The following is a 23,937-nucleotide window of genomic DNA, read 5'->3' on the forward strand; positions in this document are numbered from 1 at the left end:
ACTTAACGTAGTAGACAGGTCATGGCACTCTGTAACTCCCATCTGGGATGTCGGATGATCTAGACTTTATCGTCTCGCTCACCTTGGAGACAAAATGTTTCGGTGGGTAATATCTGCTGCGTTAAAACTAAAACCAATGGGATGCACCGTAACTTTTCACCCACACCGACATAGACAAGGATGTCAGCCACAGCACCGTGTCTTCCTTTGCAGATGACACCCGAATCTGCATGACAGTGTCTTCCATTGCAGACACTGCAAAGCTCCAGGCAGACATCAACCAAATCTTTCAGTGGGCTGCAGAAAACAATATGAAGTTCAACGATGAGAAATTTCAATTACTCAGATATGGTAAACATGAGGAAATTAAATCTTCATCAGAGTACAAAACAAATTCTGGCCACAAAATAGAGCGAAACACCAACGTCAAAGACCTGGGAGTGATCATGTCGGAGGATCTCACCTTCAAGGACCATAACATTGTATCAATCGCATCTGCTAGAAAAATGACAGGATGGATAATGAGAACCTTCAAAACTAGGGAGGCCAAGCCCATGATGACACTCTTCAGGTCACTTGTTCTATCTAGGCTGGAATATTGCTGCACACTAACAGCACCTTTCAAGGCAGGTGAAATTGCCGACCTAGAAAATGTACAGAGAACTTTCACGGCGCGCATAACGGAGATAAAACACCTCAATTATTGGGAGCGCTTGAGGTTCCTAAACCTGTATTCCCTGGAACGCAGGAGGGAGAGATACATGATTATATACACCTGGAAAATCCTAGAGGGACTAGTACCGAACTTGCACACGAAAATCACCCACTACGAAAGCAAAAGACTTGGCAGACGATGCACCATCCCCCCAATGAAAAGCAGGGGTGTCACTAGCACGTTAAGAGACCATACAATAAGTGTCAGGGGCCCGAGACTGTTCAACTGCCTCCCAGCACACATAAGGGGGATTACCAACAGACCCCTGGCAGTCTTCAAGCTGGCACTGGACAAGCACCTAAAGTCAGTTCCGGATCAGCCGGGCTGTGGCTCGTATGTTGGTTTGCGTGCAGCCAGCAGCAACAGCCTGGTTGATCAGGCTCTGATCCACCAGGAGGCCTGGTCTCAGACCGGGCCGCGGGGGCGTTGACCCCCGGAACTCTCTCCAGGTAAACTCCAGGTAAACTCCACTGGGCGAAACTATGTATCCTTTTCCTCTTTATTAATCCCTCGTCACGGCATTCAAATCCTCTTTAAACAGGATACCCCTGTGGAGACAAAGAACTTTGTCCTTGGAGGCAAAGACGGGAATGTATGAGAGTATAGTTTTACCAACGCTCTTATATGGGTGTGAAGCATGGGTGATGAATGCTGCAGCGAGGAGAAGGCTGTAGGCAGTGGAGATGTCATGTCTGAGGGCAATGTGTGGTGTGAATATAATGCAGAGAATTCGTAGTTTGGAAGTTAGGAGGAGGTGCGGGATTACCAAAACTGTTGTCCAGAGGGCTGAGGAAGGGTTGTTGAGGTGGTTCGGACATGTAGAGAGAATGGAGCGAAACAGAGTGACTTCAAGAGTGTATCAGTCTGTAGTGGAAGGAAGGCGGGGTAGGGGTCGGCCTAGGAAAGGTTGGAGGGAGGGGGTAAAGGAGGTTTTGTGTGCGAGGAGCTTGGACTTCCAGCAGGCATGCGTGAGCGTGTTTGATAGGAGTGAATGGAGACAAATGGTTTTTAATACTTGACGTGCTGTTGGAGTGTGAGCAAAGTAACATTTATGAAGGGGCTCAGGGAAACCGGCAGGCCGGACTTGAGTCCTGGAGATGGGAAGTACAGTGCCTGCACTCTGAAGGAGGGGTGTTAATGTTGCAGTTTAAAAACTGTAGTGTAAAGCACCCTTCTGGCAAGACAGTGATGGAGTGAATGATGGTGAAAGTTTTTCTTTTTCGGGCCACCCTGCCTTGGTGGGAATCGGCCAGTGTGATAATAAAAAAAAAATACCCCTGTTGAACACTATTTAACATTTGAATCAGCAAATATTGCTCATCCGATGAGTCTTCACACTACATAACAAATGGTTTCGAATTTTACTTTGCACAAGTCTGAACACCGGAGGAAGATGAGTTATGAAAGTGGATTGAGGTGAGGCTCTGGGGAAGAAATGGAATGGTCAAGTTTCACCTGCGCAAGCAACTGGTGTTTCCTTCATGCCAGAGATGCAGTCTCTGTCTGACAATTTTGACCACCCACAGTAATTTTGCTGCGCTAGTCACTCAAAGCTGCTGCTGCTGTAGTGTCTGATCAGTGAATGTCAGGCGGCGCATGCATCACCACAAATTAAGCGCAGTTGAACTAGTTCATAAGACAGTGCTGGTTGATACCTTTTGGATCTACGGCGGACCAAGTCAGCAACGACTGCTGGCCTATCGCTGCTGGCTTTCACCAATGAACAAATCAAACAGATATCCGTAGTAGCCTATACGCGTCTCTACAAGCATAATCAGGGACGAAGCTACGAGAACAATAGGTTTGAACAGGGCAATTAGTCTACTAGAACAAATGCATGAACAAATTTACCAGAGCAAACAAGAAACATCTGAAGGAATGAGTGTGCGTGCAGCGTAGGCTTTGTCCATACAGAATTCTGTTTACAAGCAGAATTAATGTAAATGAACAAGTATGCAAACAAAAACAAGTCGATTAGCTGCACAATATACGAGCATCTCAAGCATATTTTCAACATAAGAGGTCAAGAAACACACGTATTATTTTCGTAAACTTCTTTAAGTTTTGTTGAGTGAGCAATTGGAAGAAATGCATGTTGGTTGCCATTGTGCAATAAGACACAGTTCAAGCTTCTAATGGAGCTGTCTACAAACAGCCACGAATTTCTTGGTCGATATTCAAAACCCATTCGATGAAGAAGTCCAGTGATGTTACTGCAGTAAACAAGTTCTTCATCTTGACTGAAGTAAGGAAGGAGTTCAACCTCTCTTGTCTGAAAAGCTGTTATTTTAACTTCATGTTGTTGACAATTCTTTTCTTTTAGTCTGGATGCTAAAAGTTCAGATGCTTGTTGTGACGGATTAAGGTCACGAATCGGATCATTGAGTTCTTCTTGGGAGAACTGCTGGGGTGTTGAAATACTTCCTTCATATTTACTTCGGCTGCTATCACCTGTGTTACATCCTAAACCCTGAGTTTCTTCAACATCTGATAACAAAAGGTCAGGCAGTGTTGTAAACACTGGTATAGGAGTGTCTTCACTGTGTGGCACAGGTCACCTTGCTGACTCCTAATCAGGATATTCCCATTTGACTTTCTTGTATCGATTGAAGTCTTTCACATTCACCTTACATAAATAAACAGAAATAACAATAAACGTGGTGGTTTTTTGGCTCTCTCCACACCATAGGCACACCGAAGTTTAAACTTTTCCTTTGTCTGTTGTTCCACTGCCTATTCTTCCACAGGTTTTGTAAACCATACAGGGAGCCCAAGACTTGTCTTGTTCTCCAAGCGCTACTCCAAAACAAGCAAGATAAGCTTATTTTACAAAATCTGTGATGTTTTTCCTTAGTTTTTGCAAAGAGTATTCGCTACATGTGTAGCAAAATGCATTGAGATTGTTTAAGCAGACTCTTCGTGAAGAATTCAAAGTTTCTCTGAAAATATTTTGTCAGGTGATCATTGTTGACACAAATCCTTCGTTAAATATTAAATCACTGAAAAATAACATTCTAATCTTTATTAAAACTATCTGTATATACAGATACTATATGTATATACTATCTGTATATACATATACATACACACGCGTTATGGTTAAGTTTCCTGTTAATTGAGGGTAAGTATGTAATATTTCACAAATTAGCGCCAATTTGTAAAAACTTCTGACATTTTAGGATTCACCAACTCTAAAATACTCTAATTACGTTCAAATATCTTTGGCAACAATTTTTTTTTGTTGACTAGTTTAATAATAATAATAATAATAAAAATAATAATAATAATAATAATAATAATAATAATAATAATTATTATTATTATTATTATTATTATTATTATTATTATTATTATTATTATTATTATTATTATTATTATAAAAATATTAATATTTATAAGACCTATCTCTCAGTCTTAATATCCCTCATGTGCTGTATAGGTCTTGGGACCAACACTAATTCTTAAATATATCTTACTCTACAGATTTATATTGAACTTTGTTTATATTAATCCTTGTTTATATTGATCTTTGTTTATATTAATCCTTGTTTATATTGATCTTTGTTTATATTAATCCTTGTTTATATTGATCTTTGTTTATATTAATCTTTGTTTATATTGATCTTTGTTTATATTAATCCTTGTTTATATTGATCTTTGTTTATATTAATCTTTGTTTATATTGATCTTTGTTTATATTAATGTTTGTTTATATTAATCTTTGTTTATATTGATCTTTGTTTATATTAATCTTTGTTTATATTGATATTTGTTTATATTGATCTTTGTTTATATTAATCTTTGTTTATATTGATCTTTGTTTATATTAATCTTTGTTTATATTAATCTTTGTTTATATTGATCTTTGTTATATTAATCTTTGTTTATATTAATCTTTGTTATATTAATCTTTGTTTATATTAATCTTTGTTTATATTAATCTTTGTTTATATTAATCTTTGTTTATATTGATCTTTGTTTATATTAATCTTTGTTTACATTAATCTTTGTTTATATTAATCTTTGTTTACATTAATCTTTGTTTATATTAATCTTTGTTTATATTAATCTTTGTTTATATTGATCTTTGTTTATATTGATCTTTGTTTATATTGATCTTTGATCATACTGATCTTTGTTTGCAGTAATCTTTATTTTTCTTTGACTTTCCTCCAGAACTCAGGTGTTTACTGGAGCAAGACAAGACAGTCATCTTGCGTGATGGTTGTGTTTAATCTCGTCAAATGTCATGTAGATCAGGATGCTGTAATTTGCATAATGAAGTACTGCATTATAAGTTTATTTACACATTCAGGAAACTGTAGGTTATATAAAACTTAAGTGCCAGCAGTAACGGCCTGGTTGATCAGGCCCTGATCCACCAGGAGGCCTGGTCATGGACCGGGCCGCGGGGTCGTTGATCCCCGGAATACCCTCCAGGTAGACTCCAGGTAGATATGTCGTCATCCACTGCCAGCCTGGTCATGGACTGGGCCGCCAGCCTGGTCATGGACTGGGCCGCCAGCCTGGTCATGGACTGGGCCGCCAGCCTGGTCATGGACTGGGCCGCCAGCCTGGTCATGGACTGGGCCGCCAGCCTGGTCATGGACTGGGACGCAAGACTGGTTATGGACTGGGCCGCCAGCCTGGTCATGGACCGGGCCGCCAGCCTGGTCATGGACCGGGCCGCCAGCCTGGTCATGGACCGGGCCGCCAGTGTAACCGTCTCCGTGTATTATCATTTACCGTCACTCCACTTTCGAACCTTTCACAACATCGAAATCCCATCCAGGTATACTCCAGGTATGAAAGATTTTAAAGTTCCGGTAGAAGTTCTTTTATGTTTGGTGGAGGCTTTCTCAATACACAACTTCAAGAGCAGGTATGATAAGACCCAACAGGCCAAAAATCAATGGTGCAGATAAAAGTAGTCTAGGAGACTGGGCCGGGAGTTATGTCTCCGTCACTGTACACACAACTCGGTGAGTGCAGCTTGGTGACTACACACACACACACACACACAGAGGCGGGGCCAGGAGCTCGGACTCGACCCCCGCAACCTCAACTAGGTGAGTACACACACACACACACGACATAAACGACATGATGGAAGGAATAGACTCAGAAGTGTCCCTGTTTGCAGATGATATGAAGTTGATGAGGACCAGGCAGAAACTACAATGGGATCTGGACAGGCTGCAGGCCTGGTCCGGAAACTGGCTCCTAGAGTTCAATCCCACCAAGTGCAAAGTCACGAAGATTGGGGAAGGGCAAAGAAGACCGCAGACGGAGTACAGTCTAGGGGGCCAGAGACTACAAACCTCACTCAAGGAAAAGGATCTTGGGATGAGTATAACACCAGGCACGTCTCCTGAGGTGCACATCAACCAATTAACTGCTGCAGCATATGGGCGCCTGGCAAACCTCAGAACAGCATTCCGACATCTTAATAAGGAATCGTTTAGGACCCTGTACACCGTGTACGTTAGGCCCATATTGGAGTATGCAGCACCAGTTTGGAACCCACACCTAGCCAAGCATATAAGGAAATTAAAGAAAGTGCAAAGGTTTGCAACAAGACTAGTCCCAGAGCTAAGGGGATGTCCTATGAGGAGAGGTTAAGGGAAATCGACCTGACGACACTGGAGGACAGGAGAGATAGGGGGGACATGATAACGACATATAAAATACTGAGAAACCATACCCCCGGCCGGGATTGAACCCGCGGGTTCAATCCCGGCCGGGGGTATGGTTTATTTGCAATCGTGTCATTACGATTTCTTGAGTCATAAAATACTGAGAAGAATTGACAAGGTGGACAGAGACAGGATGTTCCAGAGATGGGACACAGCAACAAGGGGTCACAATTGGAAATTGAAGACTCAGATAAATCACAGGGATGTTAGGAAGTATTTCTTCAGTCACAGAGTTGTCAGGAAGTGGAATAGTCTGGCAAGTGATGCAGTGGAGGCAGGATCCATACATAACTTTAAGAAGAGGTATGCTCATGGAGCAGGAAGAGTGACGTAGTAGCGACCAGTGAAGAGGCGGGGCCAAGAGCTGTGAATCGACCCCTATAACCACAACTAGGCGAGTACACACACACACACACACACACACACACACACACACACACACACACACACACACACACACACACACACACAGGAGCTAAGACTCGGGGCCAGGAGCTAAGACTCGACCCCTGCAACCACAAATAGGTGAGTACGAGTGAGCTGAGTTCGACCCCCACAAACACAACTCGGTGACAACAGAGTAAAAGGTTTACTCTTGTTACGTCAAACCACAACAGGTACAGCGCAGTATGGATAGCAGATTATGTTATTATTTGTCAAAACTGCTACACCCGGGACACACACACATCTCTCACGTCCAGGCGAAACATAAACGTAACCGCAAAATGCAAACGAAACTCTTAAGAGGAGTTAAACTTCCCAGTTTATGTTGTGCTGTCGAGTGCGTTTGAAAATGTGCTGCCAAGTATTCACTTTTCCTTGTGAAAATATCACAAAACTTCGCATGAACGTCGCCTCTCGCAGACACAAGTGATTTTCCACAAATGAAACCAGCGAGTTGCACAGTTGGTGGCACTGTAACTGAGCTTTCCCTACTGGGAAAGACACACACACTGCTGGCTCGAACACACGTAAATGAGAGAGAGAGAGAGAGAGAGAGAGAGAGAGAGAGAGAGAGAGAGAGAGAGAGAGAGAGAGAGAAACCCAGTACGTAGTAGTGGTAATCTTTCTCTGTCCGTTGTACTTGTTCTTGATGGTTGATATCTGACACACTCGTCATAATTATTCTTTACATATAGTTTTTATTGTTTACCTATACACTGCATCAATAAGGTATCAATCACATCATATAAATGTGTCCACTGCACTGTACATGGAAATAAGTCACTCTGTCTGACTTTTTTGGGTTATCCTAGGTTCTCTACACATATGCTGCTATGTATGATAATTCTATGTAACTGTATTTGTGTATACCTGAATAAACTTACTAACTTACTTACTTACATCGTGCAGTATCCGACCCTCAGAACAGCAACAGTGTACTGTATATATACACACATAGTATTGGGATAAGATAAAAAAATCTTTAATATCATATTTTATTTATTACTGATTACATTAATTACACGAAAATGTAATAAATTTGCCAGCATATCACGGAAATTTATTTTAACTGTCGAAAAATATTAAAGAGAGAGAAAGAGAGAGAGAGAGAGAGAGAGAGAGAGAGAGAGAGAGAGAGAGAGAGAGAGAGAGAGAGAGAGAGAGAGAGAGAGAGAGAGAGAGAGAGAGAGAGAGAGAGAAAGCGAGAGGTTAGAGACAAGGAGAGGGCGTCACTGTGGTGGTGGGAACACCAGGTCGTATGTGGCACTGTTGGGTGGGTGGGGCTCCCAGGGAGACACTGCTGGCCAGCCGGCCCCCGCTAGTCGGCCAGGGTGAGAGGGCGGGCGGGGGAGAAAACAGTGAGTGCAGTCAGTAAGTACAGTCAGCAGACACGGCCACAAGGGCAATGAAACTGGGTCAACACAAAGTGAATTTCAGTGTCTTTATAATTTCAAGTGGATGTTAACAAGGCATACTGCTTTTTTGTTTCAGGGAGAGACAGAGACAGACGGGGAGGCCTGCCAACCTGAGTGAGGGTGGGAGAGAGAGGGAGGCAGCCAACACCAGGGAGGCAGCCGACACCAGGGAGGCAGCCGACACCAGGGAGGCAGCCGACACCAGGGAGGCAACCGACACCAGGGAGGGTGCATATCCCGCCTCTTGTGGGCTGGGAGGCTTAGGCAGCGTCGGGCTTGTAGGACTTCCAAACACAAGATGAACAAATAATAGAGAAAGGTAGCCAGGCGCACAGGGAGCGTATTAATGTGTGTTAGCATAAATAATGCCCTAACACACAACCTATACAAAGGTGATTGCATGGTAAGTGCGTATGGGATGCATACACCAAAGTCTCTCTCCTGTTCTCTTTTTATCTACGCTTTCCTCTCTCTCATTCTCTCCTCTCTCCCTACTCGTAAGTCGTCTCCCCTCAGACCCCACACCCGAAGCAGAGCTCCGGATGTGGGCGCGTTACTCCCTTCTCTTTTGGCTTCTTGAGGGAGGGAAAGTGAGAGAGGACCTTCCCTCGCCTGGGTACCTCGTAGTCCCCCGTTCTTTTGTGTCCTTTTTTATGTACACATTCTCTCACAACACAGCTCACTTTCTGACTATACTACTACTGCTACTACTACTACTACTACTACTACTACTACTACTACTACTACTACTACTACTACTACTACTACTACTACTACTAATAATAATAATAATAATAATAATAATAATAATAATAATGTGAAAAATATGTCTTAGCATCGATTAATAGGGTTACTCAGCCTAATTCCTTGGATGGCTGTGAGAATATGTTGGACATACGAGAAACAATAAACAACTTCATTTCTTTGTGTAGTATACAAAGTGTGGTTTACATGTAATAAAATACTGATAAGCACAAAGAAAGCTACTAGCTTGCATGTGCATTTCGGGCAGATGTGAACCGAGTAAGATTATATTTGAGACAGACCTGGTAAGTATGGACCACTCTTCCTCCATTCTTATGTTCTTAAATACATCACGAGGAATGGAATTCTGAGGTTCGTCTGCTGCCCCGGGAATGATTGTATCACATGCAGGAGAACTGAAGTAGATAATGCTTGTCAGGAATCAGGACATGTGTTTCCTGACGAAGAGAACTGAAACGTTTACCAGCGTTAAGGGGCAGCTCAATCCATTTCTCGTAGCTCTAAGTCATATTTTGTAAGTAAGTTCATTCATGTATACAGTTACATTAACATAATAATAATAATAATAATAATAATAATAATAATAATAATAATAATAATAATAATAATAATAATAATAATAACTTTATTTACTACAAGTACATGTACAAGGTATACAGGCCTAACTGACATCAATGACACAGTTGGTCTCAGAAGATGAGGAGGTACTTGTACCTCCTTCCATGGGAGACGTAGGTCTCACGACACTCCCTAGCAGGGAGCCAAGGCCGGGTCACCATCTGGAAAAGACTCGGGCCGGGAGAGTACAGGCGAATCAAGAAGGAGGAGGCCATACTACTATTTGGAAAGCTGCTGCATAACATTAGGTCAGTTTTGTCCCAGGATGCAACCCATACCAGTCGACTAACACCCAGGTACCCATTTTACTGATGGAGAACATAGACAACCGGTGTAAAGAAACACGCCCAATGTTTCTACCTTCGCTGGGAACTGAACTCAGATCCTCGCCGTGCGAAGCTCAGATAAGTCAGAGTGACTTGTTTCCATTTGGGTCCTTGTGATAATTAATATTTATATTTAAAAGTTAAAAACAGGTAAATATGGAGCATTACGGAGGAATATAATTTATGAGAATGTGGACAGGATTATTTAGCTGGGAAATTTTCCTCGAAAAATGGTAACTTCCCTTCATCACCATTCCAAAAAGAAGAAAGAGAAATGCACTTATGTCTGTCTTACTTCATATCTCTGTAGATTATAACTTAATAAATTTAATAACTGAGGGTAAAATCATGTTGCAGAGGAAGCAATTATTTGGACAATGCTTCGCTCTGTTTAGAACGAAACGTTGTCCCACTAAAAGCCTTTTCTAGAACTTGCATCTTTGTCTCCGTACTTGTTGGCAAGAAGCTATTTCATCCTAATACAAAAATTGCTTAAAAAGATAAATTATAGACCTCCTTAAATAGATAACTCAACATATCAACCAATTTAATCTCAACAGACATGTTAATTATGTGAGCCCAGTTCACTAGAACCCGCACTTAGAAGAACATCAGGACGACGTTTTGGTATGTCCTGAGCCACTGTCAGGAGAAATGTGTACCTCTCAATGTTTATACACTCAACACTACTTTATAGATAAATGTAACAAATTAAACAAAAGAAATTTATGAAGTGGGTTTTATAGTTGTTCACTCACCTGCCCAGTAAACTCAAATAGATAATTGAAAGATAAAAGAGTTAGATGTGTCTGTATGCATCTTATATATTAACGACGTTTCCCCTTATATTGCGTTAGAGAAAACGTACACCATTCCTCCCTGGCAGCTTAAGAGAACTTGGGAGAGAGGCTTGGTGAAGGAGGAGCGTTATGAGGCGCTGTTGGTGAGGTGCGGTGCAGAGGAGCGGCGTGGAGGCCAGGCAGGCGTCACGTTAGCTAGGGGCGGGGATATATATATATGGCCACCAAGGCTGTGGCTGCTGCCACAAGGTTATTATCACAAACATCAGACGGGCTAGTATGTGCCGCTGTTGGTGAGGTGAGCATAGAGGAGCGGCGTGGGGGCCTTGATGGCTGCCTGACGTCACGTGGGGGTGGAAGTCACACTTCAAACACTGACGACAGTGAGAGTAATTAATGATGGAAGTTCACGTGTACCAGAACCATTTGTCGGGATTTCATTGATGAACTTTACGTACGTTTTTAGTTAAATCGTTTAAACGATGATAAGTGTGTATCTCCCAGTATATATAATATACACTGTTTACACTAATATACACAGGTCTCCAGGTGTTTGTGCATCTATCAAGACTGACTGGTGCATCATATAAACAAAGAAAATAGGCTAAATGAAATGGAAATAAGTCACTTTGACCTTTTTTGGGTCATCCTAGGTTCTCTACAGATATGCTGCTATGTATGATAATCTATATAACTGTATTTGTGTATACTTGAATAAACTTACACAACACAAGATTTATCTTTAACTTGTGGGTTATTTGTGAATCAGTCAGGTCGAAGTGTCTAAAAAGAAAAAGAAGCTTTTGACAGATTTCTCTGATGCAGTGATCGATATCTTATCGTAGCTTTATCAGCCAAGATAGCAGACTGCCTTACAATTATAACATATATAACCCATTGCAGACGCCTTGAAAGTGTACAAATAAATCCATATTTTAAGCATTAAATGAGCCTTAAGGTCAGTGTCTACGTGAATTACAGCATATGTGACTCTCCCTCTGGCCCAAAACACTCTCAACCTGGAGATGATTGTGTGGGGGCCATCGCTCCCTCTGCCCGGTCCCAGACCAGGCCTCCAGGCCCCTTTTTACCTGGCATTAACGTTGTTTTTAAAGTAAGGATCGCCAATATCTGCTTACTGTAAGAGTAAGTAGTTACCTGTGTGCAAAAAAATGTGGTTATAATCATAACCAGAATTTTTAAAGGGGTGGATAGGTAAGCCGGCGGAAGGCCTCGGACAGATGACCAAAGGCTCCAGAGGCGGGTCATCATATGACAAAGACCCGCGTCAGGAAACACTTGTCCTGTTTCCTAATAAATCTTACCTACTACCTGTGTGCAACTAGGTACATGTGTCTTGGTGGTTACCTGTTTGTTGGTACTTACCTGTGTATTTAAATCATCAATCTGGATCTCATCCAGGGAAACTGGATCAAGGGATCCTAATGGAAATAAGCCACACTGCTTGGCTTTCTTGGGTTATCCTGGGTTAACAAAACTCCGAATAAAATCGACTTCCTCTTCTTCTCCAACCTGATATAAAACATTCCTCACTCAGATGTAAAACGTTCTCTATCCTGGTGTGAAACGTTCGCTATCCTGATGTGAAACGTTCCTTACCCCGGTGTAAACAGTTCTCCGCTCCCGTGTAAAACGTGTAAAACCCATGGTTAAGCATCCACTGGCTTACCGGTGTTGCAAACCCATGGTTAATTAATCCTCCGCTGGCTTACCACGCTATATATTCCACCTCGTGTAGAAAACAGATCCCCACATAAGTGTCCGATAATGTATAGAACGCTCAGAAAACATCGGAAAAGATTCAAAATACGCAGTAATGAGTTAATTACCGGAAACACGAAACAAAGAAGCTGACGGTGCGCCAAGAGTGTCATTATACGATTTAAAAAGCATGGTGAAAAATGTTGGGGAAACTACAGACTTTATATTAGTGAATATATGATGACTTCTCAGACTCTGTAGTGACTCATCACTAATCCACTTTTGGAAATGGAGGTGTCTGCATTGTAAATACAAAATAAACACGATGATGTGTGATCATACCTGATGATGATGATGATGATGCTTTACACAAATGATGATGATGCTTTACACAAATGATGATGATGATTTACGCAAATAACCCGCAGATAGGGAGCCAGTATATGTACAAGAGTAGCGGAAGGGACGGGAGAGAGAGAGGAAGAAGAAGAAATAATAAAATGAAGGAAATAGTGATAATAGTGGTAGAGGTAGTAGTGATAATAGTAGTATTTGTGTATTGTTCCAGTCATGGTATTGTGGCTCTTTTTTCTTCACAATGTTCTTTACTATAAGTTCATTTTTTACTACCATTCGTTTCATAAGTCATTATTCCTCAGACTTACTGAACGCGTTGTCTTTACCTCAGTAAAGAATGGATATATTAAATGCGTTTATTACTAATAAAAATCAACTCAATGACAGGTGAGAGTTCGATCAATAGGTCATCACAAGCATCGAAGTACCCAGTTAGGAGAACAATAATGTTTACAGTAGGGAAAATTCTGGCTTGGCAATATCCTACCGAGATACATTCAGATACTTGAATGCATTTAGGAACCGGGATACATTCGGGTTTCAAGAACATCAAGCAGGATACATGACTGTCATAAAGGATACACGCCGGTAAGATTATAAGTGTAATAAGGAATTCACTTCAAAGCCGCGTTCACTGTGATTTCTGCTTTAGCAGTGTTGTATAAATACATTTTTAACATAAATTTTATGCAGTAGTGTAGTTCTTGAGTGGCATCAAGAGTTGTCGCAACTGAAGGACTAAGTCAAACTTCTCAAGAGAATTCAAAATGTTTACTTGGATTACACACTCTGTTCCGTATAAAGTAACTATGTAGAGAATGAAAAACCAATGTGAGCAGTGTTGGCCTATCAGACTCAAGTATGGTGAGGGGGAGAGGTGGGAGGCTAACGGGGAGAAGAACACCTCCGTCACTCCTGATGCAGGCTGTGGCGAACGTCACCATCTGTAGTTGTAGCCCTGGTAGCGGCGATCTGGGTGCTCGCTGACGTAGTCGTAGCTGTACTGTGGCCCGGCAGACCGCCTCTTGAGTTGATGGTGGTAGACGTAGTGACGGTAAGGGAAGCTGTTGTAGTAGCCGTAGTGACGGTAGGGAAAGGCGACGTCACCTGATTGGTATCCGTAGGCAAAAGCTGGGTTTGCCGCCGCCTGAGCTGCGGGTTTAGCTGATCGTTTGCCCACACCATGGACTTGTGGGAAGATGTAGGAAGTGGCGCCTCCTGGGTGCAGTGCCACTCCCTTGCCGTCCTCGCTTTTGGTGCGGAGTTGCTTATAGTGGTATGGGTAGAAAGGGTAGTAACGGTAAGGATGGTATTGTCGCGGTAGATCATGCAGTAGCCAGGGACGGGGCACCTCTCCTTTTACAAGCGGAGGAGGACGGGACAAATCTCCTATGATCCAGGGGCGGGACACATCCTCTTTCACTAACTGAGGATGTCGGGATGCGTTTCCTAAGAACCAGGAGCGAGGCACATCCTCCTTCACTAACTGAGGATGTCGGGACAGATCTCCCAAAACCCAGGGGCGAGGCACCTCCTCTCTCACAAGCTGGGGATGACGAGGCAGGTCTCCTAGAACCCAGGGGCGAGGCAGGTCTCTCAGCACTCCTGGCGAGAGGGGCTCCTTCTCCACCACAGGCTGCTGATCCTGCCCCAGCACTACGGCCGCCACACTCACCACAACAAACACCTGAGAAGTAAACATTGAAGTGTGAACACAACCCGAGCGCTGAATCACTACCAGAATACACTAAGGGGCTTTACTTTATTAACTAAATAACTACTAAAGGCTGTGTTTTAAGATAAATACTTATCAATAGCTGCTCTACGCATTATTTATTTGGATAACAATTTTACTAATTTCCTAATTTTAGTCTTTCGCTGAAGGGGACCGCGTTAACGTATTGTTCTCTTGCTGATCAGTACGATGAATGGCGAGAAAACGGAACGCGTCTCTTTTGAGCCAAAGACACAAAGCATATTATAAATGTAGTGAATAAGAAGGCTCCTTTGTAAATACATTTCACATGCGTTTCAAACCTTGAAAGTGAAATAACAGAATGAATATTTAATACGCTGGCTGTAACAAAAGCAACAAACCTAAATAAAAAAAAATGCCCTCTTTTACGGCAGTTTAACACTTGGGGCACCCACATCAGATTTACAGTGGTTAAAAGACTTACTCCGGACAAACTGAGAAAAGACACATCTAGCATTTTATTATGCCAATGGAAGCTTATTATACAACGTGTCTTTATTACTGACTTTCCCTTCTTTTCAGTCCAGGGATTCGTTCCCCGGACCTCAGTGGTGAGAGGCGCGACTCTCACCACTGGGCTACGGTTGTTGGAATATTACTGACACTCACCGCTAGTCTCATGCCTGCTCCTCACTGGCTCCCAGTGCTCACTTGAAGACCCCTGAAGAAGTCACTGACGAGGACTCGGCGTATCCTCAGTTATATAAGGCAGCTTGACCTTCGTTTCCTCCCCGCCACCTTCGGCTCCCACCGACCATAACCCCAGAGTTCACACAGGTATAATTATATTTTTGTGATGATCTGTTCTCATCTGAGACAAAAACGTGAAAAAGAGGCCACTGCATCCTCCATGGGTCGCTGTCTCTCCACTGCCTTTGTTGCTGCTGCATCATACCCTTGATGTACCTTTGTTTCACCATACTCTTGATGTACCTTTGTTTCATCATACTCTTGATGTACCTTTGTTTCATCATACTCTTGATGTACCTTTGTTTCATCATACTCTTGATGTACCTTTGTTTCATCATACTCTTGATGTACCTTTGTTTCATCATACTCTTGATGTACCTTTGTTTCATCATACTCTTGATGTACCTTTGTTTCATCATACTCTTGATGTACCTTTGTTTCATCATACTCTTGATGTACCTTTGTTTCATCATACTCTTGATGTACCTTTGTTTCATCATACTCTTGATGTACCTTTGTTTCATCATACTCTTGATGTACCTTTGTTTCATCATACTCTTGATGTACCTTTGCCTCACTGATGAATGCTATATTTCATCGTATATATATATATATATATATATATATATATATATATATATATATATATATATATATATATATATATATATATATATATATATTCACAGACAAGAGTTATAGGGTACGGTGTTGTACATGGTCACGTGTGTAGGGTACAGTTTTCTGCACAGTCACATATGTATGGTATACAGTTGTGCATAGTCAGGTGTGTGTGTTACAGTGGAAAATTCAACACATTGTAGAGAGCCAGGTAGAGTCTCATTTTTTTACTTTTAACTATTCACTACTATTACATTCATAGCAGAGGAAGGGCTAAACCCGTAAGGGCCATGTAGCGCCTGAGGGAGGGGGAGGTGGGTCAAAATTTTGTGAACATCTTTCAATTTTGTAGGTGAGACCTTGTGGGTTTGTGTTTCTGAGACGTCAGACGTCAGATGTGAGGAGGTGAGAGCGTTCTCAGCGTCTTAACGAGCTTACAAATAGCAAGGCTATGTAACATAGGGGGATCATTCAAGGGGAGAAGAGGGCTCCTTGTTGTTTGGTGAACGGGCTTGTGGTAAAAAAAAATGTTGGAACTGCTCTCTCCTTTCGTGGGTCAAAAGGTTTAGCTCTTCCTCATGAATAGAATAATAATGATGATAATGATAATAATAAAAAATATAATAATAATAATAATAATAATAGTAATAATAATAATAATAATAAATCATAAGAAAATAGAATTTGCATTTCTCAATTAATGTACATTTTGGGGAGGAAATTAAGACGACGCTTCGGTCCTTGCTATACCATTATCAGGACGGACCGAAACGTTGTCCGAAGTTACTTCTCGAAAGAGTGGTTTATTTGTGAATTGCTGCAGCCACAGTACTGTTGCGGCCTCGGCATTGTCGCAGCCACACTATTGCTGCAGCCACACTATTGCTGCAGCCACAGTATTGTTGCAGCCACAGTATTGTGACTTATATTATTGGTGTCACATTAGAATAACCAAATAAAAGATATAACGTGTCCTTGAGACTTGAGGTTTTAGCTCTCCTAGGATTCACAGGTGGTGGGGAATCGGTGGGCAGCCACAGGAGGGTGGGGTAAGTAGGCTGCCACAGGTAGTGGAGATGGTGGGCTGCCATTGGTGGGTGGGTAGGTGGGATGCTACAAGTGGGGTAGTTGAGCTGTTTTGTGATGAGTGACTTTCTCTTGTCATCTGAGCTTCTCTCTTTGGCTAACAATATAATTATTCTTTTTCTGTCAATTTCCACGTGCATAACAAGCTCGGAAGAGAGCTTTTATGCTGGTGATAGTGGCGGGTTGATGGTGGCAATCATGGTGGTAGAGCTAATGGTGGTAGGTGGTGGTGGTTACGTCGTGAGTGTGGTAGAGATGGTGGCAGTGATGGTGGTGTGAGTGACAGTAATCATGCTAGCCATCACATGATCAGAGCACTGTGATGCAAGAGATCACATATTAACAACAAAAAAAAATAAGCGAAGATTACGGCACATAGCTTTACAGCCCTGACTGCTAACCTCTTTATCAGCACCCACCTATCAAGAACCCCTGTGCTCACACCCACCTAGCAACGAACACTTCCGTACTGGCACCCACCTTGCAAGCACTCCTCTGCCCATACCCACCTAGGAAGTACTTCTGTGCCCCCACCCACCTAACTGACAGTTATTTTATTATGAATAAAGTGCAACAAAAAACAAAATCATCAGTAAAACAGGAAGTTTATTATTATTAATTATTATTATTATGAAAATCACAGTGAAGCACTAAACTTGTAGGGGGTCATACAGCCCCTGCAGATTGAAAGGGAATCAAGTTTGATCCATGGAATGGGCGGGTGGCTCCATTACCTTGGTTAAACCTCCTAGAGGGAAGATAACCTGGGAAGAAGCTCGTGTATGTACGGGATCCACAACTAAAGTCAGCAAGTCTTTGTTTGCCATGATTTTCTAGAAGATTTTAGTGAAGTGAGGACGTTTTCATTTCCCAGAGGCAGCCAGATGAGAGGGAGATAATACACCAGGCTAGAGTAATGAAGGGAAACAATGTGGAGAGACACAAGTGTAGAGAAACTGTGTCGAACACTAGTGTAGGGAAACAACGTAACACTGTATGTCATAACATCTCTCTCTCTCTCTCACACACACACACACACACATTAGCATCTATGCATTAATTAGAATGTTAATACTATTTTTAAGTAAAAAAGGAACAGTACTGAATGTAAAATACTGGGTAGAAAAATTTAGGGGTGACACGTTAACTGACATTAGATACGGAACAGCGGCGCTCAGGAACGCATTGATCTATTTTACGTTGTTTCTTACGAGGAAAATAGTTTCCGAGTACAGTACATCAGACTTACTACGTATAATTTTTTAGGAACGCATTAATATCATCAGCTCGGGATCTACTGTTTTATGCTCTTTTTTATATATTGTTACATCAGCAAAGCCAAGATGAATGCTATTATTTCACTAACTTATATATTGATATCAATTTCAGGTATTTCTCTTATTCTTTGATATGGGCAAATAGTTTCCTTATTCTTTATGTTATTGTGTGAATAAAAACATTTGTTTTCGTTGATCTGTAACGCACACTAAGTATAAAGCAATGTTCTTGCTAGGCAAGCGCAGCTTCAAGACAGGTCTCCACCTGGCCGCTTCCCCACCCTCCAAGTAGATTGCCACACCTATCTCCGTTATATATAGAAATTCTGGAGCTGCCCTTGCTTGAACCTGGTGACCTCCGTGACGCGAGTCCACTCCTGTGATCGCTGAGCCTCAGTTGTCGAGTGAGTTCGCGAGATCGGTCCCTAATGCCCCCTGCCCCAGTTATGCAATCTCATGGTACTCTGAAAGGTCGCTGTCCAACCTCACGCTTGCTCTACAATCATTACTAGATTTTACAGAGGAGTTTGTTAAGCATCACTCACTCTAATATAAAGGTAGACATGTTCGAGAGAGAGAGAGAGAGAGAGAGAGAGAGAGAGAGAGAGAGAGAGAGAGAGAGAGAGAGAGAGAGAGAGAGAGAGAGAGAGAGAGAGAGAGAGAGAGGGAGAGAAAGAGAAAGAGAAAGAGGAAGAGTGTGTGTCAGCGGCCAGTAATACATCCAACAAACTTATTCTTGGTCATGGATGAATCATTTTGCGATATCAAGAGGCCGTCCGCCTGCCCGCCCTCCCTCACGTACACATTTACGTAATACAAGTATTTTCGGGACGATGTCGCTTCCTCCCTTTTTCTTTCCTGGTTGTGTCAATATCACCCATCTTCCTGGAGGGTATTCTGAGGCTCTCCGGTGTTTTCCTAAATAGTCAAACTCGATTGGTGGGTAATTACCTATTTTTATTGCCTACATGCAATTAACCAGTTGTAATTGCCTATTTGTAGCCCCCATGCGCAAAGATAAACTTGTTTTGTCTATTAAGTTTGATATAAAAATTTTTTAATCCTGTTGTCATGTTGTTTACATCCTCAGTAAGACCTTGTTTACTGTACTGGGTGAGGGGGGGTAACGTTTATGTTACAATTTCTGACCCTTGTGGGTTTAGCGCTTAGTTATGATGACGATAATAATAATAATAATAATAATAATAATAATAATAATAATAATAATAATAATAATATGTTATAATTTAGCTCCAGAACTGCCTGGTTCTTGTGGTTAACATACTTTGTCGACGCTGGAGGACAGAAGGGACTTAACAACAGGATAACGATACACAAACAACCCACACTTAGAAGAGAGGAGCTTACGACGACGTTTCGGTCCGACTTGGACCATTTACAAAGTCAATGATCAAAGTCGGACCGAAACGTCGTCGTAAGCTCCTCTCTTCTAAGTGTGGGTTATTTGCGTATCGTTCCAGTCGCGGTATTGTGCCTTTTTTTGCTATTTAGAAAATCGATATATAAAATACTGAGAGGATTTAATAATGTGGATAAGGACAGAATGTTTCAGAGATGGGACACAGCAACAATGGGTCACAACTGGAAGGTGAAAACTCAGGTGAGTCACAGGAATGTTAGGAAGTATTTCTTCAGTAAGAGTTGTCAGGAAGTGGAACGGTCTGGAGAGTGATGTAGTGGAGGCAGGATCAATACATAGCTTTAAGAAGAGGTTCGATAAAGCTCATGGAGAAGGGAGAGGACCTAGTAGTGGCGAGCGAAGAGGCGGGGCCAGGAGCTATGACTCGACCCATGCAGCAACGACTATGTGAGAACTAGGTTAGTACACACATACACAGGCACACACACACACACACACACACACACACACACATACACATACACATACACACACACACACACACACACACGCACACACACACACACACACACATACACATACACATACACACATACACACACACACACACACACACACACACACACACACACACACACACACACACACACACACACACACACACACACACAACTGCTGCAGCATATGGGCGCCTAGCAAACCTCAGAACAGCATTCCGACATCTTAATAAGGAATCGTTCAGGACCCTGTACACCGTGTACGTTAGGCCCATATTGGAGTATGCGGCACCAGTCTGGAACCCACACTTAGCCAAGCACGTAAAGAAACTAGAGTAAGTAAGTAAGTTTATTCAGGTATACACAAATACAGTTACATAGAATTATCATACATAGCAGCATATGTGTAGAGAACCTAGGATAACCCAAAAAAGTCAGACAGGGCGACTTATTTCCATTGGGGTCCTTTGAGAGAAAATGACAAGGCTTGCAGCAAGACTAGTTCCAGAGCTAAGGGGTATGTCCTACTAGGAGATGTTTAGGGAAATCGACCTGACGACACTGGAGGACAGGAGAGATAGGAGGGACATGATAACGACATACAAAATACTGAGAGGAATTGACAAGGTGGATAAAAACAGGATGTTCCAGAGATGGGACACAGCAACAAGGGGATACAGTTGGAAGTTGAAGACACAGATGAATCACATGGATGTTAGGAAGTATTTCTTCAGCCACAGAGTAGTCAGGAAGTGGAATAGTTTGGGAAGCGATGTAGTGGAGGCAGGATCCATACATAGCTTTAAGCAGAGGTATGATAAAACTCACGGTTCAGGGAGAGTGACCTAGTAGCAACCAGCGAAGAGGCAGGGCCAGGAGCTAGGACTCGACCCCTGCAGCCTCAACTAGGTGAGTACACACACACACACACACACAGAGCCAGGAATGAGTATGCACAGGTAAGGAGGGAGGCCCAGCGACAGTATGAAAATGACATAGCATCGAGAATCAAGACTGACCCGAAACTGTTGTATAGCCACATCAGGAGGAAGACAACAGTCAAAGACCAGGTGATCAGATTAAGGACAGAAGGTGGAGAACTCACAAGAAATGATCAGGAGGTATGTGAGGAGCTGAACAGGAGATTTAAGGAAGTTTTTACAGTAGAGACAGGAAGGGCTGTGGGAAGACAGCACAGAAGGGAACATCAAGAGGGAATATACCAACAAGTGTTGGATGACATACGAACAACTGAGGAGGAGGTGAAGAAGCTCTTAAGTGACCTTGACACCTCAAAGGCGATGGGACCGGACAACATCTCCCCATGGGTCCTTAGAGAAGGAGCAGAGATGCTGTGCGTGCCTCTAACCACAATCTTCAACACATCCCTTGAAACTGGGCAACTACCTGAGAAATGGAAGACAGCTAATGTAGTCCCCATATTTAAGAAAGGAAACAGAAACGAGGCACTAAACTTCAGACCTGTGTCTCTGACATGTATTGTGTGCAAAGTCATGGAGAAGATTATCAGGAGGAGAGTGGTCGAACACCTGGAAAGGAACAAGATTATAAATGAAAACCAGCATGGGTTCATGGAAGGCAAATCTTGTATCACAAACCTCCTGGAGTTTTATGACAAGGTAACAGAAGTAAGACACGAGAGAGAGGGATGGGTAGATTGCGTTTTCCTAGACTGCAGGAAGGCCTTTGACACAGTTCCCCACAAGAGATTAGTGCAGAAGCTGGAGGATCAGGCGCATGTAAAAGGGAGGGCACTGCAATGGATAAGGGAATACCTGACAGGGAGGCAGCAACGAGTCATGGTACGTGAAGAGGTATCACAGTGGGCGCCTGTTACGAGCGGGGTCCCACAGGGGTCAGTTCTAGGACCAGTGCTATTTTTGATATATGTGAACGACATGATGGAAGGAATAGACTCTGAAGTGTCCCTGTTCGCAGATGACGTGAAGTTGATGAGAAGAATTAAATCGGACGAGGATGAGGCAGGACTGCAAAGAGACCTGGACAGGCTGGACATGTGGTCCAGTAACTGGCTTCTCGAATTCAATCCAGCCAAATGCAGTCATGAAGATTGGGGAGGGGCAAAGAAGACCGCTAGGGGCTAGGTGGACAAAGACTACAGACCTCACTCAGGGAGAAAGACCTTGGGGTGACCATAACACCGAGCACATCACTGGAGGCACACATCAACCAAATAACTGCTGCAGCACACGGGCGCCTGGCAAACCTGAGAATAGCGTTCCGATACCTTAATAAGGAATCGTTCAAGACACTGTACACTGTGTATGTTAGGCTCATACTAGAGTATGCAGCACCAGTCTGGAACCCACACCTGGTCAAGCACGTCAAGAAGTTAGAGAAAGTACAAAGGTTTGCAACAAGGCTAGTCCCAGAGCTCAAGGGAATGTCGTACGAGGAAAGGTTAAGGGAAATCGGACTGACGACACTGGAGGACAGAAGGGTCAGGGGAGACATGATAACGACATACAAGATACTGCGGGGAATAGACAAGGTGGACAGAGATAGGATGTTCCAGAGAGGGGACACAGGGACAAGGGGTCACAACTGGAAGCTGAAGACTCAAACGAGTCAAAGGGATGTTAGGAAGTATTTCTTCAGTCATAGAGTTGTCAGCAAGTGGAATAGCCTAGCAAGTGAAGTAGTGGAGGCAGGAACCATACCTAGTTTTAAGAAGAGGTATGGCAAAGCTCAGGAAGCAGAGAGAGAGAGGACCCAGTAGCGATCAGTGAAGAGGCGGGGCCAGGAGCTGAGTATCGACCCCTGCAACCACAATTAGGTGAGTACACACACACGACTGCCAGAGGAATGAGATATGAAAAAATATATATTACAGCAAGTGGCTATTAAAATTGGGGTGTAACAGGTGCGGCGTAATTAAGAGGGAAGACTGAGGGGAAGGGGAGGAAGTCACAGAAAATGTATCAGTGTGAGAGGTAAACTAGCGCAGGAGACAGACAAATGTATCAGTGTGAGAGGTAAACTAGCGCAGGAGACAGACAAATGTATCAGTGTGAGAGGTAAACTAGCGCAGGAGACAGACAAATGTATCAGTGTGAGAGGTAAACTAGCGCAGGAGGCAGACAAATGTATCAGTGTGAGAGGTAAACTAGCGCAGGAGACAGACAAATGTATCAGTGTGAGAGGTAAACTAGCGCAGGAGGCAGACAAATGTATCAGTGTGAGAGGTAAACTAGCGCAGGAGGCAGACAAATGTATCAGTGTGAGAGGTAAACTAGCGCAGGAGGCAGACAAATGTATCAGTGTGAGAGGTAAACTAGCGCAGGAGGCAGACAAATGTATCAGTGTGAGAGGTAAACTAGCGCAGGAGGCAGACAAATGTATCAGTGTGAGAGGTAAACTAGCGCAGGAGGCAGACAAATGTATTAGTGTGAGAGGTAAATTAGCGCAGGAGGCAGACAAATGTATCAGTGTGAGAGGTAAACTAGCGCAGGAGGCAGACAAATGTATCAGTGTGAGAGGTAAACTAGCGCAGGAGACAGACAAATGTATCAGTGTGAGAGGTAAACTAGCGCAGGAGGCAGACAAATGTATCAGTGTGAGAGGTAAACTAGCGCAGGAGGCAGACAAATAGAAGGTGTTGGGAGTATTGGAAACATATGCAAGAGTGGTAAATGTAAGAATTGCCTTCAGGAACCTGAACAAATTATCATTCAGGACTATGAACTCACCGTACTTAAGACCAATACTTGAGTATGCAGAGCCGGCAAG

At 42.7% G+C, this 23,937-nt stretch overlaps 1 protein-coding gene across 1 annotated transcript; it reads right to left on the minus strand.

Moving 5' to 3' along the window:
- Positions 1-13,655: 13,655 nt before the first annotated feature.
- LOC128693842 (uncharacterized) lies at positions 13,656-15,289 on the minus strand. Its single transcript, XM_053783715.2, has 2 exons — positions 15,224-15,289; positions 13,656-14,545 (listed from the first exon to the last, which is right to left on the minus strand). Exons 1-2 carry the CDS (start codon positions 15,233-15,235, stop codon positions 13,796-13,798), a joined length of 762 nt encoding a protein of 253 aa, XP_053639690.1. The 5' UTR covers positions 15,236-15,289; the 3' UTR covers positions 13,656-13,795.
- Between the last annotated feature and the right edge of the window lie 8,648 nt (positions 15,290-23,937).

This window comes from Cherax quadricarinatus, chromosome 33 (genome assembly GCF_038502225.1).
Source record: "Cherax quadricarinatus isolate ZL_2023a chromosome 33, ASM3850222v1, whole genome shotgun sequence".
NCBI lineage: Eukaryota > Metazoa > Arthropoda > Malacostraca > Decapoda > Parastacidae > Cherax > Cherax quadricarinatus.